Source organism: Phyllostomus discolor, chromosome 6 (genome assembly GCF_004126475.2).
Source record: "Phyllostomus discolor isolate MPI-MPIP mPhyDis1 chromosome 6, mPhyDis1.pri.v3, whole genome shotgun sequence".
Taxonomy (NCBI): domain Eukaryota; kingdom Metazoa; phylum Chordata; class Mammalia; order Chiroptera; family Phyllostomidae; genus Phyllostomus; species Phyllostomus discolor.
In genome coordinates this window covers 12,877,859-12,905,312 of record NC_040908.2, presented here as the reverse complement: position 1 = coordinate 12,905,312, position 27,454 = coordinate 12,877,859, and the positions used below count along the sequence as shown (strand labels likewise).

The window sequence follows — 27,454 nt, the reverse complement described above, 5'->3', positions numbered from 1 at the left end:
TGTGCGGCTCTGGTCAGTCATGAGAGAGTGAAGCCCCTCACAGCGGTACCAATTCCATTGCCAGTGATTGGTTTGGGAGCGGGCATGTGGCTCTTCTGTAGCCAAAAACACATAATGGGCACGCTCCCAGGGAGCTTCTGGGAAAGAATGTGGCACTCCTGAGAAGTGAGGCGTGGAAGGAAGCTGTGCCTCTTCCTCCATGGGACAGTGTCCCCTGGGTTGTGGCACCCTCTCACGGCCTGCAGGGGGGACGCCGTCCCACGGAAGAGGAGGAGCGGGGCAGAGACGGGAGGTGACATGGGCCGTGACGATGGTTGTGAGCCACCGAATAACCGGCCTTAGACCCACCCCACCCGGAGACCGGGTAGAGGCCCCACTCAAGGACTTCTTGTGGAGGGACACATCTTCTGTGCCGTTGAAGCCATCCTGAGTGGGGGCGGGGTCACTTACGACAGAAATCGTCCCAACCGCCAGAAACATCTCTAGTCCCTCTACAGGAGGGACGCCCGAGAACTCCACCATTTGCAATTTATTAAAGAAGAGTTCTGTGTTAAATCACAAGTCTCACCCTTGAGAGGGCTAAATCACCGAGCTTTTAACACCTCTGAATTTATTCATTTATTCCTAAGCATTCCTCCCTCCATTAAGCCTCTAAGTGCCTTTTCCATGCCAGTCATTCTGCTATACTCTGGGATCACAAATGATGAACAATGAGTATCCATTTATAGCTACCACTTAAATCCTCCTCTCTAAAGCTATTTTAACACAATTATTTTCATTTAAGGGTACATTCGAACTTCGACTTAATGCAAAATTGTGAATAAGATGAAAAGTCTCCAGCTCCCTCCAAGTCGCATGACTCCTGGGGAGGCTTTTATCCAGACGAGCAGGGAAGCACAGACCCCCACCCAGCCCGATGAGAGGGGCAAAGAGGGGGCAGCGTAGGTGACGCTGAGCGGGCGAGGGAGGCGGGACACGTGCTCCCGGCCCCAGGTGTGAGCGGGACTCCAGCAGCGCGAGGGCTCCAAGCCCGCAGAAAGAGCGGCTCAAAGAGCGGCTCAACCTAGCTGCAGCTAAAAATAGCTGAGCAGGGTCATAAACTCCCCTGTCCTGGTAGGTTTACAGCCGGCAGGGAGCGTGGGCTCTGCGGGACTTTCACGATGGGAAGGGTTAGAGCCATCTTGACCGGAGAGCCTTATACGGGGGCCCTGGGTCCTTGCTCAGCTACAGGTGCAGCTGTCACTGGCTCCCCGCTTGGCAGGACCGGTGCGTGGAAAGCCAGAGACATTCTAGAAGGGGAGATGGGGGAGAGGCGGGATTGCTTAAACCCACCCCGAACCCATGTCACTGAGATGATTTTTAAGAGAGTGGGGAAAAAATGTTAAAGTAAAAGCTGAGGTTTCTTTAAAGGGCCCATTGTTTTAAAAAGGTTTTGAGAAAACTTAGCATGTATTCTACTAAATGTAACACGTTCAGAACGGTACCTGGCTGTGCCCACATTCCCGAGGGGCCCCCCAGGATTGGAAAAGGGGTGGCAAAGTGGGGAGCTAATGCATTCCCGCCACCGCTTGCGCAGTAAACGGCCTCTTTAATAACACACGAGGAAAACCAATGCCAGCATTAATTATTGAATAGATAGGAAGATTAACCTAAACCTGAGTGTGTCTAAGTTGCGTGTAAGTCAGCGTGCCCTCCCTTGTGTGAGGCCAGAGGGTTTGTGGAATGAATCCTAGAGCGTGTCTTGAATCTGGGTCACTGGCTTCTATTTTGTGCCCTCTTGCCAGTTTTTTTCTTAACGGTCTCTTTTCCCCAAACCATCTTTTATCCAAATCAGTCCTCTGAGACGATGCGCCTGGTCAGGCCACGGCATTTGCTCCGGTGAATTGTCAACAACTTTAAAGCAGAAAGTCCTCTTAGCTCGGCACTCAAGGCCTTCCATGATCTGGCCCCTCCCTGCCATCCTTGCCTGGCCGTGACTTTCCTCTCCGCTTCCTTCCTGCTGTCCGTCTTCAGTCACCACTCCCACGTCCTCCTGGGACGGCCCTGCCTCCGTGCCCTGGCTCCCACGCTTCCCTTTCCCCAAGAGATCCTTTCGGGCTCCCTTGGCAAACAGCCTCTCCCCCCTTCCTTCTCCGTGTGCCCTGCCCCATGGAGCCTTTTCTAGTCCACGATCTTAAAGTAAACATGAGGAACGCTGTTCGTGACGAAGCTTAGGAGACTCCCGTGAGCAGCTTGCTTTGGAAGGAAGGAGGAACCCAGCTGGCAGCTGGAGGGGATGAGGGCTGAAAAGCATTGTCACTTGAGATCTAAGACGGGAGAAGCTGTATTTCTCGAACGTGCCAAGAGGGAAGGGGCAAACCCGAGGGTGAAGCGCCGGGTGGGCTCCGGGGCCCACCGCACAGGAAGCAGGGGCCTCTCCCCCGCAATCTCCGCTGTACTTGCTGGGTCGTCTCCGCTGAGATGTGACGCGGGCAGGGGCTGGAAGTTCACCCTGCCCACGGATACCTTCTTCCCTCCCCTGTCCAGTGAAATCTGGAATGCCACCCTTCTGACTTACTCCTGTGACTTCAGATGGCTTTGGCTACGGACCAGAGGTGTGTGCCTGTGTGCACGTGTGTGTGGTGCGTGTGGTGCATGTAGTGTGTGTGCGTGTGACATGTGCGCACAGATCACTGTCCGGGGAGGCTCTCCCTCTAGTCTCCTGTTTCTGCAGATCCCCCCTCAGATGCTCTCCTGGCCCCGCTAACTTTTCTGCTGGTGAAATGGGGAGCAGGAACTGAGCCCCATCTGCTCGGCCCTGTCACTTCACACTTGTTGACTGGGGGAGGAAGTGGGGTGCAATGTCCACTCATCTCCCTTCTCCCCAGGGCAGGCTCCACCCCTTCTGGGAGGCTGTGATCACCCCACATGCCTGGGACCGGGTGAGGGGTTCAAGCCTGGCGTGAAGCACTATCCCAGACTGGAGCCACGCACCTGCGCCCCCGGCTTCTGACCCAGCGTCCACCCCTATGAGGCCGATGTGTGTGCCCCACCTGCCTAGTGCCTGGGTCCACATCCTGAGCCATTCGGAAGTGGGGGCCAGCAGAGGCAGATTTAATGATTGTCCCAAGACCTCAGCAGTAACATTCACTCCCTCCAGCCCCTTGGCGATCTGCCGCTGTGTTCTGAGGGGGAAGAGGGGGAGAGGGATAGAGGAGGAGAGGCCCAGACACTGGGAGAGGGGAAGGGAGGGTGTCCTAAAAGATCAGGGTGAGCAGATAAACCTCAGCGTCACAAACCTGGGCCGCACTCTGTTCTGTCTTGATCAATATAATTTCTGGAGCATGTGCTAAGCGGCTCTTATTTTAAAATATGAAAACAGCTCAGGAGAATGTGACTCAGGCTGCCCTGAGTCCGTCCTGGCCATGCGACAGGCCTCCCCTCCAGTGTCGCCCTGCTGTGGACCTGCCATCTGGGTCTCCACCCCTCTGACAGGGCCACCTTCCCGCCTCCCAGGGGGAGAGGAGGACTCTGGGTTTGAACAGCCAGGCTCTTAAGACAAAGGGCCCGCTTCCCTCTGTACTGTCCACTCTGGCTTTGCCCGCCCCCATGACCTGCCCCCAGAGGTCCAGTGCTAACTTGACACCTATCCAAACAGAGGGGTGAGATATGCAGCCTGTCATTCCTCCAGCAATGAGACTGGGCAGTTGGATGCACAGAGCCTAGGAATCGGGCCCTGGAGTCAGGTGCCTGAGTGTACCCTTGGGTGGTGCCCTCGGGGAGCTGGTGGCAGAGGCCCAGGCAATAGGGGGAGCAGCAGGGGGAGCAGCAGGGTGGGCCCCGGAGTCGGTTTTGACCTTGGGCATCTCCAGGGCTCCTGCGGACGGAGAGAAACAGCCTGCAGACACCCGGGGGTGTGATCCACAGAGACCGCGTGTCTCCGCCGTCCTGCTGCCTGGCCTCGCACCTTAAACAGGTAGAAATGTGTGCATTCCCCTCTACAATCCATCCCCGATGGCTTCACATTAGAAATAGTGATTCCGATTACTTACCAGTTGAACCACTCCACCTCCCTCCAAGGAGGAAAAAAAATCACTTCAAGGGAAGTCGGGGTCTGGGAGTGACTGCAAAGTGTCCCTGTGGTTCCTGCCACTCGCTGGCACGTTTCCGGGGGCCCTGGGGCCTGGGATCCCAATTGAAGAAGCTCCGCGGTTGGAGAAGAGAGTCCACCAGATTTTTTTGTTGTTTTAATTCGACGAGGTTTTTTGAGACTCTCTGGGCTTGCGTCCCAAGTCCAAAGGTGAACAAAGGCCTTGACTTCGGGTCTTCTGGCCAAGATGGAGGCGTAGGTAGACACACTGTGCCTCCTCACACAACCAAAAGGACAACGACAAATTTAAAAACAAAAAATAACCAGAACTGCCAGAAAATCGAACTGTATGGAAGGATGCCCAACAACTAAGGAGTTAAAGAAGAAACATTCATCCATATCGGTAAGAGGGGTGGATACAGGCAGCCTGGAGGAGAGGACTCATGGCAAGGTGGTGGCTGGAGGACCTGGGCAAACAAGTGGCTGGTGGCTGGGTGGTCCCACATTGGCATGTGGATAAACTGGAAGAACTTGGAGCAAGACAGACTGCGCAACCCGTGGTTCCAGCCCAGGGAAATAAAGCCTCAAAACCTCTGACTTAAAAAACCTGTGGGGGTTGCACTGGCAGGAGAAACTCCCAGCCTCACAGGAGAGTTCATTGGAGTGACCCACAGGGTCCTAGAATGTGCACAAAGCCACCTGCCCAGGAATCAACCCCCGAGGGGCCCACTTTGCTTGTGGGTAGAGGGGGAAGTGACTAAAAGCCAGCTGACAGCGGAGCAAGTGGCACTGTTCCCTCTCGGACCCCTCCCCCACACACAGCATCACAATGCAGCCACTTGGGTTGCCCCGCCCTGGTGAACACTTAAGGCTCTGCCCCTTACTGTGTAACAGGTGTGCTGAGACAAAAAAAATATATGGTCCAAATGAAAGAACAGATTAAAGCTCCAGGAAAAATACAACTAAGTGATGAAGAGACAGCCAACCTATCAGATGCAGAGTTCAAAACACTGGTAATCAGGATGCTCACAGAACTGGTTGAGTATGGTCCCAAAATAGAGGAAAAAGTGAAGACTATTATAAGTGAGATAAAGGAAAATGTACAGGGAACCAACAGTGATGGGAAGGAAACTGGGACTCAAAATCAATGATTTGGAGCAGAAGGAAAAAATAAACATGCAACCAGAACAGAATGAAGAAACAAGAATTCAAAAAAATGAGGAGAGGCTTAGGAACCTCTGGGACAACCTTAAACGTTCCAACATCCAAATCATAGGGGTGCCAGAAGGAGGAGAGGAAGAGCAAGAAATGGAAAACTTATTTGAAAACATAATGAAGGAGAACTCCCCCAATTTGGCAAAGAAAATAAACTTCCAGGAAGTCCAGGAACCTCTGAGAGTCCCAAAGAAATTGGACCAAGGAAGTACACACCAAGGCACATCATAATTACATTAGCCAAGATGAAAGATAAGGGGAGAATCTTAAAATCAGCAAGAGAAAAGGAGAGAGTTACCTACAAAGGAGTTCCCATAAGACACTCAGCTGATTTCTCAAAAGAAACCTTGCAGGCAAGAAGAGGCTGGAAAGAAGTATTTGAAAGTTAAGGACCTACATCCAAGATGACTCTATCCAGCAAAGCTTTCATTTAAAATGGAAGGGCAGATAAAGTGCTTCCCAGATCAGGTCAAGTTGAAGGAGCTCATCATTACCCAGCCCTTATTAAAATGTTAAAGGGACTTATCTAAGAATAAGATAAAAAATATGAACAGTGAAATGACAACAAATTCACAACTATCAACAACCAAACCAAAAAAAATAAAAAACAAACTAAGAAAACAACTGGAACAGGAACAGAATCACAGAAATGGAGACTGGTTGTCAGTGGGGGAGGGGAGGGGAAGAAATGGGGGGAAAGGTACAGAGAATAAGCAGCATAATGGTAGCTTCAACATAGACAGGGGGAGGGTAAGAATAGTATAGGAAATGTAGAAGCCAAAGAACTTATATGTATGACCCATGGACATGAACTAAGGTGGGGGAATGTGGGTGGGAGAGGGGTGCAGTGTGGAGGGGAATAAAGGGGGGAATGCAACAACTGTAATTGCATAATCAATAAAATATATATTTTTAAAAAGGCCTTGAGCTCGGGCTCGAAGTCCAGTGAGTGGGGGTGACAGTTATGTAAAATTACCACACATCCTAGCAAGTGTTACTTGTAGGAGCAGAAAATGTGCGATTGGATCCTGTCTCAGGGTCCTGTGGCTGCCACAACAAAACACCACACACCGGGTGGCTGGAAGCAACAGAAACTCGTTCCCTCCGAGTCTGGAGCCCCAAGGGCCGGAATCGAGACCACTCTTGGGGCCGCGCTTCCTCTGGAGGCTCGGGAGCAGAACCTGTCCCTGCCTCTTCCAGCTGCCAGTGGCTCCAGGGGTTCCCTGGCTTGTGGCCACGCCCCTCTGACCCCGGCCTCCATCTCCACAGCACCCCCTCCTCTGTGCCCGTTTCTCCCAGGGATGCTTGTCAGTGGATTGAGGGCCATCCCGGAATCCCGGGTGACCTCGTCTCAAGAGCCATAACTTAATTACATCTGCGGAGACTCCAAGTAAGATCACCTTCGCCGATTCCTGCGACTTGGACACAGATGTATCTTCTGGTGTCACCCTTCAACCCACCACAGATCTCTAAGTAAAAAATGACTGAGGCTCTGTGAGGCCACCTTCAAAGGGAAGGTGGCCTCCGAACACTTTACGAGTGTTATCTCATTTAACCCCCAGCACGGGGGGAGGTGAGCAGCCCTCTCCCCCCTGGCAGGGACAGCTGGAAGATGGGGACAAGGCCAGATGTGACTCGGGACAACTGCCCTGGCTGGGGTACAGAGAATGGGTGGGGGAGGTGAGAGCACGGGCAGGGTCAAGAGTGATTCCCGAGATGGGAGAGGGGGAGGAGCAGCTCCTGGGTTGCTCTGTGGTCTTGATCTGCATTGAGGGGTCGGCAGCGCCCGTCTCGCAGTCTCTCCAGCTTCACCCCCGCCCCAGAGGTCTCTTAGCCTCGCTCTCCTGGGCATTGGTGACTCTCCCCCCGTGAGAAGGACCACGGAGATGGAAACCCCATCTCCTCCTGACCTGAGCCTCTCCCAGCCCCCTCTTGTTTTTCTAAAATCTTTTTCTGCTCCTCCTTATACCCAGCAGGCTGGGGAGAATCTCGTTAGCACACATTTCTATGGCGCCTCTTCCCAGAGGGCCCTTGGTCTGAGTGCCTTTGGAGACGTGCCATTTCCGCGGAGCCTCACGATTACTCAGCACTCACATGTTGCTTCACGCTCCTTGGGCGTGTTTCTTCCCCCCCGCCCCCCAATCTGACCTGTCTTGGCTGCAGCTTCCCCATCTGGGCTGGCACAGAACGATGTTTCGAGCCTCAGCTCTGACCTCCAGGGAGCGGCGGTTCTGCAGGCTTCCCTGGCTATCGATTGGCGTGGAGCCTGCGAGTGCATCGACCCGGTGGTTTGAGAAGTGGTCACTGACCGGAGGGAGCCTCTGGAGGATCCCTGCTCGAGCTGGGCTGCTCAGAGCGCCTGGAACCCACCCTCCCTCGGCTTCTCCCCAGCTGTGGGATCGGGAGCAAGTTACCTCCTGTCTCCGAGCCCTAGATTTTCTTCTCACCTGTGAAACGGGGGCAGAGTAGAGGGCACAGACCCAGAAACCCACCCAGCCCAGGCACCCAGAGCCTGGATGGGGACTTCCCTGTGCCCGAGGGCGGTGAGGCAGGCACAGGCCCGTGCGGACGGGCGAGGCAGCTGGAGATGGGGGAGGAGGCGGGGAGGCCAGAGGTGGGCCTGCAAGGGCGAGGCAAGTGCTGTGGGTATGTGCACACTAATCACACATGCTCACACACTGACACGTGCTTACAGGATCAGACGCATTGCACACACGCTCAAGCACACACAGATCATACTCATGCACTCTCACATATTTGCAAACTTATCAATACAAAACACATACACAACACCCTCACGAACTCACATATAGTCTCACACACACGTGCCCCTCCTCACACGCACATGCTTATACATGCTCACGCGCACACACACACAGTGGCCCAGCGAGTGACAGGCAGAGTCAGGAAGACCCGAACCTGGAGGCAGAAGCACTGAGAGACACAGAGATGGACAGAGAGAGACCAAGGCATGGACGACAGGCTGATGACATCAGAGAGGGAAATGGCAGTGGAACCCCGAGAGGTTCCCGGATGTAACCACGGAGAGGGCCCCGGGAGATGGCTCCCCAGCCCACCCCTGTGCGTGTCGAGAACAGCCAGGGCTGCTTCGGGGTCCAGTGGTGAGGGGAGCGGTAACTCCCACTTGACTTGTCCTGTGAGGATTTGCCAACCATTTTGGTCCCCACAGTCCCCCCTTCCTCCCAATGGCTCTGCCGGAGGTTCGTGCTGTGTCGTCACACCACAAACACACTGAGGTCTGGGGACGCTGGATCATCTGTCCGTGGCCCCACGGAACCTCAAGGGCAGCACAAAGGCTGGGTTTTCCACTAACGAGGGCTGGCTCTTTCTCCTGTGCCACGTGTCTCTCTCCTCCAGGTGACACAACTCCCACCTCTGGCCCTGCATGGGACACTTGCGTGTCCTGTGCCACAGCCTCTCAGGCCACTCGTCTACTCTCACTGCTGCAGGTGCACCCTGAGGGCAGCTTGCCTCTCCGCCCAGGTACCCCCAGTTCCGCTTCCCTGACCTGCACACACCTGGGAGTATGCAGGAGCGGACACCCCAACTGGTGACCCTTTGCCAGTGGGGGGAGGGAAGCAGGTGGGTGAATACTCCCCTCTTCTGACTCCAGTGGAAAACTTCGAGGTAACTTCTGCGGGGCTCCTCGGAGGGTCCCAGCGGGGTGACTCCCCACTGCCCACCGCAGTGACTGCTCCCTCTCACACCTCATACTTGACGGCTTTCCTGTCATCTTTCCCCAGGAATCACTAAGCCGCTTGCAGGGGCCCCTGTCTCAGGCTGTCTCAGGCTGTCTCAGGCTGTCTCAGGCTGCGTTTTCAGCTGCAGCCCCAAGCCAAGCCGGGCTCTCCCGGGGCCAGCACCAGGGGAGCCAACGATCCTCGCTCCTCCTACTTCTCTTCCCCCAGGACACCAGGGCTCTGCTCCGGTCTATTGTTTGCTGGATTCAGGAGCCACCACATTTCCCCAGGGGGCAAATCACTCTTGTTTATCCAGTAGCTGCTAATTGTCAGCAGTCATCTCTAGGCTCAAACCAGACAAACAAAAGATGCCTCCGGCCAAGAGGTATCCTAGCCACGCAGGGTGGGGTAGGGATAGACAGCAAGGGGGTCAGGGTGCCCTCCAAGCTGCTACCCAAGCCTGTGATTCTGTGTCCACTGTAGGGCACATGTCACAGGCAAGTCACCCTCGTAGCCACTCACGGTCCTGGGTTTCGAGGGTGCATGCACGTGTGTGTTTTGAAGTAGGTTTATTGTTTGTTTTTTTCATTTTAGAGAGGGGGAAGGGCGGGACAGAAGCGGCAATGTGAGAGAGAAACTTCGATCAGTTTCCTCTCTCATGCGCCCTGACGGAGGACCGAACCTGCAACCCAGGCTTGTGCCCTGACTAGGAATCGAACTGGCAACCTCTCGCTTTGCAGGACGATGCCAGACCACCTGAGCCACACGGGCCAGGGTATATTTATTGTATCTTTTGATTGCAAAAGCAATGCCTGCCAATCGTCCAGATTACCACGATAAAAAACGTATAGCTTTTCTCTTGGTTGTGGTTGTTTTTAATGGTGCCTGGGCCGGGACATTTCAACATCGGCGAGGCCTGTCGGTCCCCTCCGGGACAGCCAGTGCACGTGTAGAGGGCCATTTCTTCTTCGGGTAGTCGTCCACTCACTCAGTGACCGTCTGAGTACCTGTTAGGGGCCGGGGACCAGAGAAGCAGCCTGAGTGAGATGGATGAGGTGCCCGTGCCTGGCTGCCTGTTTCCCATCAGTTGTTTCCTCTGATCCCCTCTGTGGACCAGACCTTGACCCGCTCTCTCGCTCTGGAACATTTGCTCAGTAGACTCTGGCTCCCAGCATAAGGCGCAGGGAGGGCTGCAGCGATCCTGAGGGGCTTCCCACGGCCACGGGGAGGGGCCGTGGTCATGGCCCAGAGTGCATCGCGGGGGCGGGAATGTGCTGTGCTGGGCGCTGATCTGTTGTTGAGCCTTTGTCGGGAGCCTCCGGTCGCCTGATCAGATCCTTTCCTCCAGCCCTGAAAGGCCCCGTTCCAGGCCCCCTCTGGCTGCCCCCTGTGCCCCCCAACAGCTGAGAGCCTGTCGGTCTTGTCGGCGGATCTGGGGCCCAGCAGAGCTGGCCGGTGGCTCCTGCGGTCTTCCTGGATGCCTGGCCAGGCGGGCGTGCAGTGGGTGCCCTGAGGGTGGGCCTGGGAGCGGGTGCCCGCAGCGGGGTCAGGCGGCTTGTGGAAGGGCAGGGACTGAGGCAGGGAGGCTGGAGGTCAGGGCAGGAGATCCGGGCTCTCAGCGGGCATCTCTGTGTGGGGCACTCTCCTTCACAGTGCGGAGGACCAACGGGGGAGGGTGGGGGACGGTGGAAGGCCCAGCAGGACACCCATGGGGCCGGGAGCTCAGGGTTGGCATGGGTGCCAGGAAAGGGAGAGAAACTCACAGTGGGTCAAAGTGGACACCCCTCAGGCCCAAACAGTATTTATTTATCAGCTCTTTTCCTTTTATTAATACTTGTCCCTTTGTTAAACATAAAAATCATGCCTCCTTTACCATCACGAAACGATTCAGAATACATGTTTGGACTCCAGATGGATTAAAACAATGGGAAAGGTGTGGCTTTGTTTAAATGGTCCTCCCCCCAGGTCTGAGGTTCTGTCCCCCACGTCTGGAGTCGAAGCCCCGACCAGTCTGGGCTGAGGCGGACAGTTTTCCAGAATGGGTATGAGGGGCTGGTGGGAGCAGCCGCCAGACAATCCATGTTCCGAGGGTCTGTTCCCGCAGGGACCCGAGCTGCTGCCTGAGGTCCCGAATGGGCACTCATGGGCGCTCCCGGCGGCACCTCCATCCACAGTCTGGATGGCTGAGTCTCTCTCTGCTCCGACCCATTTCCTCTGCTCTCCCCGGGGCAGCCCACCCCCTACCGTCGCTGGCTGTCCTCAGCAACCCCCTGCCCCTCCCACAGGCTTTTGTTCCCAAACAGCCCATCTCCTTCCTTTCCCTTTATCTAAATTCCTATAGTCTGTAGTTGGCAAAGTGTCCAGTCCAAGCCAAGGAAAGTAATTTATACTAAGGGGTAAGAGACGGATAGGCTTAACCATTCAAAGGAGCACTTGAGTGTTTAAGGAGAGTATGTAAATTAAAACACATCTGAAACAGGTGGAATGTGCACGGGAGATCTTCCTGCAGCACGGTCTTTTCCAGGTCCACGTGCCCACAGGAACGTGGCTCGGCCGTGGGCGCGTCTGCGGAAACTTCAGGCCCGGAGCTCGGGCGTTCGGGCGCCAGAGTGGGCGGGGACACAGGCCCTGCACGCCAGGCCATCCCGAAACCTCAGCCCCGGCCCCTCCGCGCCCGGAAGGAAGCTGCTGCGGAGGAGGGGGCTGCAGGGGTGCCCCGAGCGCGCCTCACCTGAAGGAGGGCACGGCCGGGGCTTTTATCCTCCGAGAGCAGGCCTGCAGGGGAGGGCGCGGGTTCGCCCATCCTTCCTGCCCGCCGCCCACCCAGGCGCTCCCTCGCAGCGGTCGCCGCCAGCCCGCCGCCCAGTGCTGGAGCGCAGGGTCACCCGGGCCCCTCCAACTCTGGCCCCGCGCTCCTTCCCACCCTTCTCCTTCCCCGCGCGGGTCCCGGGCCTGGCGCCTGGCGCCTTGCCCACACCCCCAAGTCCCGGACGCGCTCGCCGAGAGGGCGGCGACTGAGGGGAGGGAGGGGCGCCGCCCGCCTCCAGGGGCCTGGAGCGCGCGTGGCCCCGGAGCCGCCCGCGCCGAGGCGCGGGGACTCACTGAGCAGCGCGCCGCGCCCGGACTCGGCTGGCTCCGCTCGGCGCGCGGGCGGCAGAGGATGCTGGCGGGCTTCCTCGGCCTCAGCCCGCGCTCCCGCCGGGGAGGGCCCCGCGTGCGCCCCTAGCAGTGCCGCCGCCGCCGCGACCGCAGCGGGGACCGGAGGAAGGGGTCCGGCCGCGCCGCGCACGCCGGCTCCGGCCCGCGACCCTCAACCCTAGAGGCGGGCGACCCGAATTTTCCAGTCCCCGTCGCCGCCGCCTCTCCCTTCCTCCCGCGGCCAGGAGCCTGTGGATGCTGAGAGGCAGCCCTGAGACTCTCCCGGCGGGATCCGGGGCCTGACCGCGGGGCGGTAGCGCTGTGGCCGGGAGCCGTGGGGCTGGCGGGGCGGCGCGGCTGCGCGAGGAGCAGCCCCCGGGCGCGCTGAGCCTTCTGCCCCGCCCGCCGCACGCGTGACCCGGCCCCGCAGCCTCGCGGGGACCGGCCCGGGCCACGCGGCTCCGGAGTTCCCGCACAGGTAAGCTAAGCGCAGGGGTAGGGCCGGCCTTCCGGAGGGCACACAGTGCCGGGAGGTGGGCAGTCGGCGTTGCCAGTCGGAGGGCCGGGTGGGGAAAGGAAGTAAACACAGGGAAGGTTCAGGAATCCCCAGGGTGGCGCGGCTGCTTTCTGGCACGCGTGGGCCTGGAGGGGGTTTAAGTGAGGAAGTCAGGGGCTGAGAGGAGGAGAGACCACAGGTGCGCGGGATGGAGAGGCGGCCAGGCCGCTCGGCGAGCCAGAGCAGGACCCTGGGTGTTGCGTGGACCAAGGGCGTGTGCTCGGCGTGGCGGGAGCGGGCCCGGCCCCACAGCCCCTCGCAGCGCAGCTCTTTCGTGAGCGGTGGGCGGGCCACCGAGGAAGCACAGGTGGGCAGGAAGAGCTGCCGCCACTTAGAGGTGTCTTTTAAGTTCCAGATGATCGGCGCTTGCTGTGCCCTGGAGACCCGTCCTGCGTTCCTGCCCGCTGGGGCCGGCCCCGAGCCTTCCCCAGGTCTCCGAGAGCCCTGCTAGTGGTGGCCCGTTCCAGAGCCCTTCTTCCGCCCCCGGTGCGCGTCTCCAGGGCCAGGAGCAGCAGACACCAGCGAGGATGCCGAGGAACCAGGGCTTCTCCGACCCCGAGTACTCGGCCGAGTACTCGGCGGAGTACTCCGTCAGCCTGCCCTCTGACCCGGGCCGCGGGATGGGCCGGAGCCATGAGATCTCCGTGCGGAACTCGGGGTCCTGCCTCTGCCTGCCCCGCTTCATGCGGCTGACCTTCGTGCCCGAGTCCCTGGAGAACCTGTACCAGACCTACTTCAAGAGGCAGCGCCACGAGACCCTGCTGGTGCTGGTGGTCTTCGCCGCCCTCTTCGACTGCTACGTGGTGGTCGTGTGCGCCGCGGTCTTCTCCGGGGACAAGCTGGCTCCCCTGGTGGTGGCCGGGGTGGGGCTGGTGCTGGACATCATCCTCTTCGTGCTCTGCAAGAAGGGGCTGCTGCCGGACCGCGTCACCCGGAAAGGGGTGCCCTACCTGCTGTGGCTGCTGATCACAGCGCAGGTCTTCTCGTACCTGGGCCTGAACTTCACCGGCGCGCACGCAGCCAGCGACACGGTGGGCTGGCAGGCCTTCTTCGTCTTCTCCTTCTTCATCACGCTGCCCCTCAGCCTCAGCCCCATCGTCGCCATCTCCGTGGTCTCCTGTGTCATGCACACGCTCGTGCTGGGGGTCACCGTGGCCCAGCAGCAGCAGCAGTCCGGGCTGAAGGGGGTGCAGCTGCTGCGAGAGGTGAGTCCCACCCTCCCCTTCCGCCTTACCCTGGGGCTTCCCCTCCCGCCAGCTTGCGGCCCAGGTGGTACCTGTGTGGAAGGTGGGGGCTGCATCGGTGTTTTATGTTTTTGTTTTGGGTTTTTTGGCCCTTGGTTCATAATGTGTCCTGGGGGCTTCCGGGCTCTCAGCTGCCTGTGCCGGAAGGACCACCCTTCTCTCGGCCCCTGGCCTTGCACCAGGGTTTGCCCCTAGGGACTGAAGGGTGTCAGGACATGGAGCCTCAGAACCACCCTGTCACCTGTGCGCAGCTGCGGTGGGTGGCAGGAAGGCCCACCACGGCCTGGTCTGGAGGCAGCCTTGTCGTGGCCCTTCCTTCTCACGGACCTCCGCCAGGAAGACCTCTTGTGGGGGGAGGGGCTCCCTCGGCGTCTGGTCTCTAGCCTGGCACTGGCTAGCTTTGGCAAGTGGCGGACTTGGGGGGACTCCGCGCCCCTCTGAGCGTCTGCCTGTGCAGTGTGATTGTTGTCGAGATGGCCCTGGGACACATGGAGGGCCAGAGAGGGGAGGAAGGATCGTCACAGATCCCAGCCTGTGGCTGAGAGCATGGTGCCAGCGGGATTATGGGGGCAGTCGGATTATGGGGGGAGTGGCGGTCTCCCCACAGAAGTGGTGTGGGGACACACACGGGGACAGTGGTGCCGGCCACCGTGGCGGAGGGTCTGCCAGTTCTGGAGGGTGCCCGGGCTGCGGGAAGAGTGGACGTTCAGCCTCAGCTGGTCTAATGGGCTCCAAGACCCCCCTGGCTAGGTGCGGGGGAGGGGCTGCGGGGACTGGCAGATGGGACTCTCCGCCCTCTGAGTTCGTTATCCGGTGACCCATCTGGGGACTCCACCGGGCTCAGTGTCAGTGGATTCTGCAGTTGTGTGTCCTGCCCGCTGCCTCCTTTTACCCACGGGTGGAAAGTGACTGCCGGAGGCCGCACAGCTCCTCCTTACGGCGGTCATCTGGCTGGAGGGGCCGTGCCTCTGTTCCATTTTCCAGCTCTGCTGCCAGTGCTCTTCCCCCGGCGTCACGCCGCTGCCTCCGTCTTGGCCAGAGCCATTAGCGCCGTCTCCCCGGGGTCGAGGGCTGAGTCCCCAGGCGCCCGGTGGTGCCGTCGGTGGTTGATGCAAGAACCCTGTGGGGCCGTCCCATCGCCTCCTCGTTGCTTAGAGGAAAACACACGTTTTCCTCGGGTTCCTTAACGTTTTCCTAGCTTTGGACCAAGATTCCTCCTGCTTTCCCATTTTGGCTGAAAGTTTTGTGCCGCTCGATGCTGCAGGCACACCCACAGGTCCCTTTGGTTTTCTCCCCGAGACATATTCCTGTGAGGTGACAGCCTGCCCTTCCTGTCATGGCTTCTGGGTCGGCGGCCATGGCGGCCTCTGCTGGAAGCCGTCTGGGGAAGGAGGGTGAGAGCCATCGCTGTGAGTCTGAGTGTCGAACTCTGAGCCGTTGCCGTGTGACCTGGCGACCCATCGGGGGACTCCACCGGGCTGGGCATCGATGGCCCTCTCCTCTCTGCCGGGCTCTGGGCTGCATGGGTTTCCCGTTTGCTTTGCAGTCCATTAAGGGAGCGAAACACTCTCCCCAGTGGAGCCAGAGCCCGAGTCCATGGTTGCTGGCGTTTCTGGGTGTTGCTGAGGAACAAAAACCCAAACAGAGGAGAAAACAGAAAAGCACAGAAAAATAAGTAAATCGAGAATAACCATGTTACATCCCAGGAGAGCGTGGCCTTGGCATGGACGCCGTGCCCTGGGCGTGGCTCTGGGAAGGTGGGGGAGGGGGCGCTCATGGTCCGTGTGGGAGCCTGAGCTATAGAATGCAGGAGGTCCCAGCTGTCGGCGGGCTGTGTTCCAGAAGTTTCTGAGTCATTTGTTTGGGACTAATGTAACTTTTCAAAAGGTGCCTGGGTTCCCAGGCCTGCCCACCAAAGCCTTCCTGAAGTCACAGTGTCTCTGCATTTGGTCTCTGTGGGCACAGGACGGACTGAGCCCCGTGTGGCCCTGCGCTGCTGTGGGGAGAAAACCCCTGGATGCGTCCCCTCCAGCTGTGGAATGAAGCGGCATTCCCCTGCTGGCTGCTGCTCCTCTGGGCACATGGTACCCACGGCGGGGGAGGCTGGAGGACAGGGACGTGAGAACAAGGTGGCCAGATGGCCCCACTCCACAGTCAGGGTGACACCAGGAACTCTCTCTAGGTGCAACATCTCCCTCTGTCCATTCTCCTGCCTGCAAACTCCCCTCTGCTTTCCCTTCTCCCGTCACCTGTTGGCTGCAGCCAGGGACTCCCCCCGCGTCAGTGGGGAGGAACTGAGTTTCCCAGTACAGACAGACACCAGATTGCGGGGGCTTGTGCGTCCTTTCGCTGCCATGGTCACGGGCAGCACTGAAGAAGCATTTCCGGTGCCCAGGTTACCTCCCTGTGCCCCCTACATCCCCCTGACCTGTACTCCGCTCTGTGCGGGAGAGACAGAGGGGGCCCAGGGACCTCAGGGCAGCCTGCCCCGGGCCCTCCTCACGGGAGGCGGGCAGGTGGGCTCCGACAGAGACAGCTGCGTCGTCAGGGGATGTGGGGTGGGGTGCGGGCCTGGGGGAGTGCTGGGGCTTCATTTATTAATGAGTGACTGTCACTGAGCACCAGGTGCGGGCCTTGCAGCCTGCAGGGCCTGGGCATGAGGGGGTCGGACGCTGACAGTGGGAGGCTGTGGTGAAGGAGTGTGGCCTGGGGCTGGGTCCTGGGGGGCTCGAGGGGCAGGAGGGGTGAGCTGCAACTGGCGGGGTTCTCCTACCCCCTTCCCCTTGTGTGGGTCCTGGCACCACCAGGCCTTTGAGGGCCCACCTTGACCCTTATCGCCCCAAACTGCCTCTGGGGTGAGGTGATGAAGCGGCAGGAGGTGGAGGGCAGGGCCAGGCAGCCCCTGAAGGGAGGGGATGAGGGGAAGACACAGCCAAGACAGTGGGAACGTTCTCGAGGCCAATGGCTGCTCCTGAGATGCCCACATGGGCCTAGGTACACCTGTTAGCTCCCCACAGGGCCGTTGAAGGAATGAGTCTGTGGCAAGTCAGGGGTAAGGAACCCCTGGAAAATACAGCTTTATTTTACAGCAGGAAGGCTGTTTGGGCACCTGAGACATCAAGAGGCTGAGGGGTTTCCCAGGGAGTGGCACAGAATCAAGAGGGAGGAGGGCTCAGGACCCAACACCGGGGAGCAGCCTGGTGGGGGTGGGGTCCCCAGCGTGGAGCATCCCTGCCCATCCCTGCCTCTGCTTCCCGCCTGGGCTCTTGCTTGTCGCAGGTGGCTGGTGCCTGCTGGGTGGACGGACCATTTGGGAGCAGTAGGCAGCCCCAGTCTGACAGTGTTTGCACCGTTGGTTCTCTTGAGTTGTGGAAACTGAAGACAGGTAGAGGCACGGTGGGGCCCGGGGGCCTGTGCGGGGCTGGTGCTCGGGGTTGTGCAAGGCGACCCAGGGTGCGGGAGTGCCACTTGGTTAGCTGGTGGGGACGGGGGATAATACAGCGAGAGGCACCTCACGTACTGTAAAGCACTAGGCAAGTGCTAGATATTTATTTCTTTATTGCTCTTAATCTTGACACAGCGTCTCTGATCTTTGAGCTATGAATGAATCAGACCAAGTTTATTTAGTATCCTTTTTTTCACCTCTTTTCTTTGTAACCAGCTGGCTCTTTTTCCCTCGTTTCGGAAGCATTATTTTTAAAGAAAGTTTTCCATTGTAAAATGCTTTATAATGTTGCAGAAACGTTAGAAACAAAAGAAAAAGTGTATCATAATCCTATCATAATGTTCTTTCTTTCTTTTTTTTTTTTTGGCTTGTTCCTTTCTAGTCTTCCCTATGGAAATTGTTACAAAGCTGTGCGTTACCCCTGCTTTTCTCAGCTTTAGATCACAGGCTTTTTGTTCTTGTTGCTTCTCGCACGCGGTGCTGGGACCGGGGACCAAACTGGCACCTTGGGCGTGTGCCCTGACCTGGAATTGAACCTACAGCCGCTTCGGTTCCGGGATGACGCTCCAACCCACTGAGCCACACCAGCCAGGGCGACTGTTTTATATTTTAAATTAGTCTTCACAATGACCATTTTTAATGGCTGCCTAATAATGTGATTCTAAATGTGCTATAATTAACTGTTCCTTTTCTGGAGGACATTCAGTTACTCTTAATTAATCACGTGTATCTCACGTGTTGATATACAACACGGGCCCCTTGCATTTCTCCCTCCCCCTCCCCTCCCGGCCGCTGTACGTCTGATGCCTCGTTCTCCCTCTGATTGTTTTCAGCTGCTTCATCCAGCAAACATTCCTCTTTTTGGTTCCTAAGAAATTTGCTTTGATTAGAATGAAAGCTTGTCTTTACTTTTCCCCTTCCCTCTCGTCAAGAGCATTTTCTTTGTTGTAAACAAAAGTAAAATGACGTGTTTCAGAGGAAATCCCACCCCACCCTTGACCCCCCATTCAAAACCCCAGTGCACTCGGACTGGATCTGAACTTGGCGAGATTCCCATGGCTGTGGCTCTCATGTGGTTCTGAGGCGGGCCCTCCTGAATGTCAGTGTCGGCTGAGCCAGACCTGGCAGCGTCAGGCCTGTCCCAGCTCCGGGGTGGGCCGCTCGACCGCCCCTGGGAGGTTGAGGGTTTCCCCCAAGGGGACTGGGCCCTGGGGAATTAATTGGTCCCCCTGGGCACTTCTTAAAAGACTGACCCGTAAGCCCGAGGCTGGGTCACCCGGCTGTTGATGGCAGGTGGACCTCACCCCCCTCTCGGGGAGGGGACGACTAGGTCTGTTATTGAGTACATACTGGCGACAAATTCCTGAGAAACCAGATCGGTAGTTTCCTGAAGGGGAATCTGAGCCAAGTGTGCCACGTGGTGCTGAGGGTGGTCGTCCCCCCGGCCCGGGGCTGGGAGCCCACCCCGCCGCCCCGCGGGCCCGTTTCCCGGTATTGGAGACTCAGCCAGACGCGGCCTCCCCGACTGCCTGCCGGGAAGTGGCACGCATCTCACTGCCCAGCTCTGTTTTTCTCAACTCGGGATTGCAGTCTGCCGGTGCCGTGTTAGGCGCTGTGGAAAACGCATGACCCCCGCCTGAACTGGGGCTGTGGTTGATACGGTGATGCTGGCCTCTGCGGAGACGAGCTTGGGATACTGTCTCTTAATGTCGGTCCGAGGCCTGTCTCAGACCCACTGACCACTCCCTGCAGCTGGAAGCCAGCGAGGGGGCCTTTCTGCTTCAGGGATCTGCAAAAGTGCTGGCCGCCTGGTGGCTAGTGTCGGGCTCCCTGCCTGCTCCCCCCTCACCAGCAGCGAGGTCTTAGGGACGTTCTTCCATCCCCCTCGTCTCGTCTCTGCCTCTGTGGGGTGGGTTAGTGCCGTGAAGCCACGCCTGGGCAGGTGGCCTTGCGGGGCCGGGCCCCATATGCAGCTGGCACTGGGAATGCCCGCTGCTCTGGCGGCCACTGTCGCTGCTGTTGTTGGCCCTGATGAGGAGGGACCTCAGAAAAGGCTGGGCCCTACCCCAAGGGAGGGAAGAGCGGTCCCACGTTCCGGATGTCAGAAGGTGCCCGGGACGACACACACGTATCCCTTCCACGCCTTCTCTGCCAGCCTTCTGGCGTCATTGCCTCGTAAATGTTAGGGGGGATGTCCTTCTCAGGCGAGGTTCCCTGTGAGGACAGAGAACACCTTCGATGCCGACGGTCCCCCGCCCCATCACGGCGTGGCCCCTCACGTAACCTGTTCCCTTTACTCCTTATTGTGGGGGACGGACGGACTTATGCACAGGGAGCAGGCGGGAGGTCTCCGGAATGACTGGGCTGGGGCGTGTGGGACGTTTTCTCCCGAGGGGTCCGACACCGGAGCTGTGCGGAGGGTCTCTCCGTCACTGCGAATCCAGGGGGCCACGGGGGCTGTGGGATGTGGCCCCTGCTCCCGGGGTCCTCCTCGTGCTCCTTTTCCCCAGGGCGGGTGGCGCACCGCTCAGGACCCTCATCGCTGGGGTGGAGGGGATCACGGCACCCGCTTGCAGGCGGGGCCACGGCCTTCCCGTGGGGTCAGCACGTCCTCGGGCCTTGGCTTCCGTTTCTCCAGGGCCAGGGAGCTCACCTCCTGCCAGAACAGCCCGCCTGGTTCGAAGACTCTTAAAACCAGTTACAATAACACGGACGTGGGTCTTTAAAGCACTTGTTGCATCATTTAGTCCTCACAGCCGCTCCGGGAATGGGCCTTCCCATCCCGGGCAGCGCGCAGAGGAGGGACCTGGAGCACACAGGGTGCCCGGGTCACCCAGTGAAGACGCAGGCGGGCCAGTCTCCAGTGCAAGCCTTCCAGGTCCCCATGCAGCGAAAATCCTCTTTTCTGGTGAGACGGAGAAAGGTAGTCGGTCAGTTAATGCAAGAAGTTACTGTGGAAGTCCTCACACACACAGCTGTGTCCAAACACAGGACGGTCCTCCCCAGAGAGCGAACCTCACTGCGTGTCTGAAAAGGGAATGGAAACCGAGGGCCGGGTGGTGGGGAACCAACGCCTCCCGACACGGGGCAGGGAGAGCTGTGGTGCCTTCGGCCCCCACGGGGCTCAGGGGGAGCATCTGGAGGGTGACAGAAGTGTCCCGTGTCGTGACGGCGGATGCAGCCACACGGCTGCGAACATTTGTCACCGCTCATCGAAACCGGCACTCGGAGAGGGTGTTTTTAATTGTGTTTGGACTGTAACTCAACAGAGCAGGTTTTTAAAAAAAGTCAGTGAAATCCAGGAATCACACCAAAGAATGGATGTATATACATCCATACATCTGTACGCTTTTCAAGTAACTGGTTTTTTAAAAGATTTTATTTACTTATTTTTAGAGAGGGGGGTGAGAAGGAGAAAGAGAGGGAGAGAAACATCAATGTGTGGTTGCCTCTCTCATGCCCCCTACTGGGGACCTGGCCTGCAACCCAGGCATGTGCCCTGACTGGGAATCAAACCCACGACACTTGGGTTCACAGGCTTGCGCCCAATCTACTGAGCTACACCAGCCAGGGCTTCAAGTAACTGGTTTTAATGGAAGGCACTTAGCTCCCAGGTCACGTGCTCTTCTTGGGTTGAAGTGGACACTCTGTCCTTTGTGTTGGGGCTCCCCGGGGCTCCCCGGGGCCTTCTTTTGTAGTTAGGATGCGTCGTCTGTCATTTCCAGTTTTCTTCAAGGGGAGGGACCATTAAAAGTCACTTGGAAGTAATCTGGGTGGAGAATCCTAGATGTTTATGACTCTTCTCTTCTTGGCTTAATTTCTACCATTGTCTTGCCCGCTCCTGATTCAACAGTAGTTTCTTTCAGCTACACACATTTGTCAAAAGTTTCCAAGGTAGTCGTTTTACTTTTCTTAGAAATAACAGCTGTCCTTATTTCACACTCACATTTTACCTGTTGAGTTCATCTTTCATTAAACTGTGACTATAATACCAAGAAAACCCCACTTGATACAGCAGGTGTGGCTGACTCCTGGGAGACACTCCAGAGGTCGGAGCAGAAAGGCAGGGGAGCCTTGGTGGGGGTCCTGCCCACCGTGCGTGCGAGGCCAGTAGGTTTGACAGAGGGGGGACAGAGGCCTTGACCCGCCCGGAGTATCGGTTCGGAGAGCTCCGGCGCCGTCCCAAGCTCCTCTCCCTTCTCGTCCAGCCCCTTCCTGCTGCTTCTCGGCGGCCTTTCCTGGCTCCAGTTTATCCGGACGAAGTAGCAGGTCCGCCTCCTGTCTTCCACCCGGCAGCCCTCCCGGGATCTGCGTTCATCCGCCTCACTCTCCCTTAGTCTCCTTTCCAGCCTAAACTGTCTCGCTTTTCCAAGAAGCCCTCAGGTGGGGTGCTGTCTGGAGCTCGGTCACCCTGGGCACCTCCACTGGCCACACGTTGACTCATGGTGCCCAGGAGAGTCTTCCTCTGTTTTGCATCCTGCCCCTCCCTCCACCTCCACCTTCTGCCCCAAGAAGATGGGCCCTGTCCCTCTGCCTTGTTGCAGACACACATACTGGAGGTATAAATTCTAGAGCTATAACTTCAGATTTGGTGGGGAGGGTGGCTTCCACCCCTGGGCCTTCATGAAACAATTATCGTGTGCAGAAACACTCAGGTTAATGGAGAGAAGCCCGCTGCTGCCTTGGTGGCAGGCCAGCTCTGTAGGGGCTGGTGGCGGAATGTTCCCTGACCTTGCAGGACATGCTCTGTAAGGTGGTGGACCGGGGCAGAGGGGCCCCCTTTGCAGGGACCGTTCCAGACGCTGCTGCTCGTGGCTGGAGGCCGTGTGCCTCCCCAGCAGCCTCCCGACCTCGCCGAGCCCCCCGCAGCCTGCACACCCTCATGCTGTCTCCCGTCCCCATGGCTCCTGTGTCCCCGCCGCCCTGCCAGAGCAGCCAGGATCAGCATGACTGTCAAGGCAACTGGAGTCTGACACGTCCCGTTCTTTGCCCGTTGTCTTTTCTCGCGAGGACGCTGTATTTGTTGTTGATGACGTACCGCGTGAAATTCTACCTGTGTGCCTGTTGGTGGACATCTAGTTTCCACCCACCTGCCACTTCGTCTTTCACTCAGCCAACCGCAGAGGGCTCTGGCCACGGACCTGCGCCAGTTGCTGGGTGCCGGGGCCGTGGAGACCAGCAAGTGGGGCCCTGCCTGCAAGGGAGGCCCAGCGTGCTTTACGTCATCCTTAAGGAAAAAACTGTTGTCTGGATACGGGCTGGCCACAGAGCAGTCCCTCTGTAACCTCTGTACATTTTTGCTGAATTTTGATGTGTGAATTATGATTAGGTTGAACCACGTGAAATTGCCAACGTTCAACCACTTTCAACGTGCAAAACATGGCCATTTCCTTTCATACGATCCCATCTGTTATAAAAGTGACAAATGCACTCATTACAGAAAGCCCTGAAAATGCTAAATAGTACGGGAAAATGTGACCCATAACATTATCCCTCGAGGATACCTACTGTTAACATCAGGCCCCTTTCCACAGGCGCGTGGGAAGATGGGTTTTTCTTCTCTATCGTGCAAGTGCTCGTGGTTAGAAATAATTCAACCCAGGCGGCAGTTTAAGGCATAAAAGTGAAAGCCCTCCTACCCCAACCTGCTCCTTTTCCTGTAGGCAATTCTTGCCAAGTGTTTGGGGTGCATACCTCCAGAGTGCTTTCCATTAATTTGCATATTTACGTGAATCTATGCATATTCAGGACTGAGAGGTGATTTATGTAAGTTTCCTCCAATCAGCGAAGCGAACCTCTCAGCACTGCCGTCTGCACATTCCTACCTGGGAACTGGGTATCCTCTCAAGGTGTGCAGGTCACCTGCGGCCCTTTCTTCCTTCAGCCAGGGTCCCACTCCAGGGCCACGCTGGTGGCCTCTCGTGTGCGGCCGTGGCCACTCCTCGACCTGGGGAGCAGCCAGGCTGGTGGTGAGCCACTCCTTTGGGTCCCACCAGGCAGGAGGCGCAGGCACAGCCTGGCCCAGCAGCCCGACGGCAGAGGTGGCGGGTGGGCAGATAGCAGCCCGGCCCTGCCGTTGGGTCTGGCGCCTGCTGCGGCTCTGGCCCGAGTGCGTGGCTTATTCACTGGGAATCTCGAAGTCGTCTGAGTCACCCACGCCAGCTCACAGGGCAGGAGAAAGAAGGAGGCAGAGGGAGGGACGGAAGCCAGGCCAGGGGCGGGACGGCCAGGGCTTTGGGCAGCTCAGTGTCCCCTGCGGGCCTCTGTGGGAGGGCCGGGGCCGCATTTATCCAGGTCCCTGCCCAGCACTGGCACTTTTTGTGTTTCTGATGTCACCCATTTCATCGTTATTTTATCAGTGAACGGGAGCTGAGTTCCAGCTCAGCTCTTCCGTGCGTGCCCCGGGGTCTCAGGCAAACACTGGATCTCACCAAGCATGGTTCCCCCTGCACGGGTGCGGAGGGTCAAAGAACACGTAGCCCAGCGAGTAAGAACCGGGCTCGGGGTCAGATGGGTCACACGCTGGGGTTCGAGCTGGATCTGCCCCTTGCAGCTCTGTGGTCGTGCTCAGGGTACCGAGCCCGTCCCATCCTTTGGAACTGAGACTGTGAGCGAGCCTCTGGAGGCAAAGCTCTGAGGCTGGTGCTGGCCTCGCGAGGTGGCTGTGATGACGATGATGCCGGCTCGTGCAGGGTTGAGGTGAAGAATGGACGGGACGGTGAGTGAAAGCACTTTGTGAGCCGCAAAGCCCCATTCAAGTGCAAGTGAACTCTTGTTAATATGTGTATTGGTACCTTTGTAACCCGCCCCCCCCCCCCCCCCCCCCCCCCCCCCCCCGCAAATGTATCTATCTCCATTGGCTGGTGCCAGGCTGCATGTTGGCTGAGTGGAATTTACAAATCCCGTGAGTCAGAGTTTGTATCTGAAAGGATCGTGCTCCTGTGTCCTGCTGTCCCCTTCCTGCACTGCTCCTGCCAGGAGGGTTGACCCTGGAGATCCGAGTGTGTCCAGAGAGGATGCTGAGGCCCACAGGGGAAGCGACTTGCCCAAGGCCACACAGTGAGCCGGTGCCAAAGCCTCAGGCTGTATCCCTGGTCTCCTGGGCCCCAGGCCGGTGTTCCTCCAACCCCCTAGAGGCGAGGGCTGATAACTTCGGGCCACCGCTGGTGTGGTGGGGCAGGGGCCTGCGACAGGTATGGGAAGCAGAGAGGAGACCGGGGGTCTGTTCAGGAGTGTCCCGTGGGCGTTGGAGGCGAGTGGCGTTGGGACATGGGGTGACGGGAGGAATCTGTCCAGGCAGGAGGCCGTGAAGTGTGCGGGCGTGTGGGAAGACTGATGGGAAGGGGAGGGGGAGGTGCGGGGGGACAGGGACCTGCCGTGGGAGCACTTGCAGGCGACGGCCTGCGGTTCTGTGGCTGAGAGCGTTTCCAGGGTGAGCGGGGGAGGGCCTCCGGCCTCCGACCTGCTGCTGAGCGGCTCCTGGTTGCAGGGGTCACTCTGCTTTTGTTCTCCCGATCTCGGGGGTTCGGTTTGCCTCCCTGGGGCCTCTCAGGCCTCCCCAGGCCAGGGCTCTGTTCCCCGAGCCCTGAGGCTGGGAGCTGTGGGGTTTCCTGGGGCAGAATTGCTTTCTCCCGATATCCCTGGCTTTAGGGGGAAGAAGGAAGTCGGAGGATGGTATGGTTTTTCCCAACTTTTTAAAAAAATTTTTTTCGATGTTTTTAATTGAATTGATTGGGGTAGCATTGATTAATGAAATTATATAGGTTTCAGGGGTATAGTTCTATAATACACCATCTGCATTGTGTATCCACCGCCCCAAGCCAAGTCTCCTCCCATCACCATTTATCCCCCTCTCCCCCCCACCCTGCCCCCTTTCCCTCTGGCCATCACCACACGTCATCCAGAGCTCAAGAGGCTGCACCGACAGGCTGGTCTGGGGGTGAATGCCCTTGGAGGTGACTGCCTCTGGCTCAGAGTCACTGACCTCATCTGCCGTGTGGCTCATTTTTCCCTTTGGAAAAAGGAGAGATGCTGCCTGACTCACTCCTTCTGTGCGCCCAACTCCTCCTTCCGGAAAGCGTCTCGGGGGCACACTTGGGTGTAATCGTCTCTGCTCTCCCCATCCCAGAGACGGCGGGGCCAAGGTCCTTCTTCAGGGTCTGAGGGAGGGGGAGGGGCCCATCCCAAGATGACTGAAGGGACATCCTGATACCCTCAGGGGGCCACTACGACACACAAGACCTGGGAGAGCACAGAGAAGAAGTGTCGTTCTGCCTCGGTCAGGAAAGGCTTCCTGGAGGAGGAGGCGTGGAGCGGGGCCATGAGGGGCAGATCGGATTTCGAGCACGAGAGGGTCAGGGAGGGGCAGGGGTGACGGTGGTGCACGGCGGTCTGGGGCGTGAGCGTGGATTTGTTGACAGCGAGCCTTGGGCGGGAGCCCTGGGCGTGCGGGACGGTAAAAGAGAAGCTGGAAGGTAATTTGGGGTCCGAAACCAGGGACCTAGAAGCCTCCCAGTGATAGCTTTGACAACATTTCTTGGGTGTCGGGGAGCAGCGGAGTCCCAGGGGAAAAGAGAGCACAGAAAAAATATTTGGAGTAATGATGGTAGGGAAATTTGCAAATCTGATGAAAATCATAAAGCCCACAGTTCAAGAATCCCGCCAAGGCACATTACAATCAGATTGCCTACTACTGGCAACAAGGAGAAACTCATGAAAAACAACCAGAAAGAAGGAAAAAGGACTCAGGGGGAGGGACAAGGGTAAGAATGATGGCAGATGTCTGGTCGGAAATTATGCAAGGAAGAACGCGATAGAACTGAAAACTAAAACCAGTCAATCTAGAATTCTGTACCCAACAAAGGTGCAGGTCAGAAGAAGGAAGGCGAGAGAAAGACGTCTTTGCAGACACACTGAAGTTGAGAGAGTTCATCGCTCGCAGACCCGCCCTACGGAAAGCGTTCGTGAAACTTTTTGAGGCACAAGAGAAATGATGCTGGGACAGCAATGTGGGCCGAGCAAAGGGCTGAAGAGGCCCCTACGTGGTAAATAGGTACAAAAACGTGAGTGAGTCATTTCTCATTCTTAATCTCTTTAGGACTGTCTAGAGCAAAAATATGACAACGTGCTCTGGAGTTGATGACCCAGAAGCAGGATGTGTGACCACAGGACGAGGAGGGGAGGCAGGAAAGCACGCGGTTGTGACCTCCTCACGCTCCGTGTGACGTGATGGCGTTGGAAGCAGACGTGTGAAGTTGAACTTGTCTGTTATGAACCCCAGAGCAGCAGCCGTTAGAAAAGGGTAACAAAGACGTGTGTCACCCAAGCCAATAATGGAGACGAAGCAGAAGGATAAAAAATAAATTAAAAAAAATGACAGGAAAAGCGGGGAAAGTAACAGAACAAATGAGACAAATAGAAATCAGGATGATAGTATTAAAGCCAGATATATTGATACTAGATGTAGTGATACCATGACTCCATTTAATAGGTTAGATATTGTCAGATGGATAACAAAGCAAGATAAGTTGTAAAGAAACCCATTTAATATATGAAGCCCCAATAGATTAAAAGTAAAAGGATGGAGCCCTGGCTCGTGTGGCTCAGTGGGTTGGGTGTCCTCCTGCAAACCAAAAGGTCACCGGTTCAATTCCCAGTGAGGCCACACGCCTGGGTTTCACGCCGGGTCCCCTGTTGGGAGCGTGTGAGAGGTAACAGTTCGATGTTTCTCTTGCACATCAATGTTTCTCTCCCTCCCTCCTTTCTTCCCCTCTCTCTAAAAATAAATAAAATATTTAAAAATTGCCATTACCTCCTTTAAAGAAAAGTAAAAGGATGGAAAAAGATACTTCATGCAAACACTAATGAAAAGGAAGTCGGTGGCTGACTGCACCAGGCCCAGATAGCGCAGACGTGGGAGTAAGGAGCATCACCAGGGACCAGGGACAGACAGACAGGCGCGGAGCAGCTGCCCGCCTGGAGGGAGGCACCCCAGGCCTGCGGGTGGTCCGGGCGAGGGGGACGACAGGCAATTTCAGATTTCCTTGTAAAGAGACTCACTGCAGAAGGACTATAGGGCAAAAAGCA

At 57.5% G+C, this 27,454-nt stretch overlaps 1 protein-coding gene across 3 annotated transcripts in view; it reads left to right on the top strand.

Annotated features, from left to right (window-relative positions):
• The first annotated feature begins 11,322 nt into the window (after window positions 1-11,322).
• The window catches only part of ADCY3 (adenylate cyclase 3), a 56,954-nt gene continuing 40,822 nt past the window's right edge, over window positions 11,323-27,454 (top strand). The window contains exons 1-2 of one of the 3 annotated variants that reach the window (XM_036027727.1): window positions 11,323-12,601; window positions 13,180-13,884. In XM_036027727.1, coding sequence (XP_035883620.1) covers window positions 13,207-13,884 — 678 coding nt within the window. In that variant the 5' untranslated portion in view covers window positions 11,323-12,601; window positions 13,180-13,206. Of the gene's footprint in view, window positions 12,602-13,028; window positions 13,885-27,454 lie in introns of all 3 variants that reach the window. The other 2 variants (XM_028516630.2, XM_036027728.1) reach the window with 2 other exon arrangements.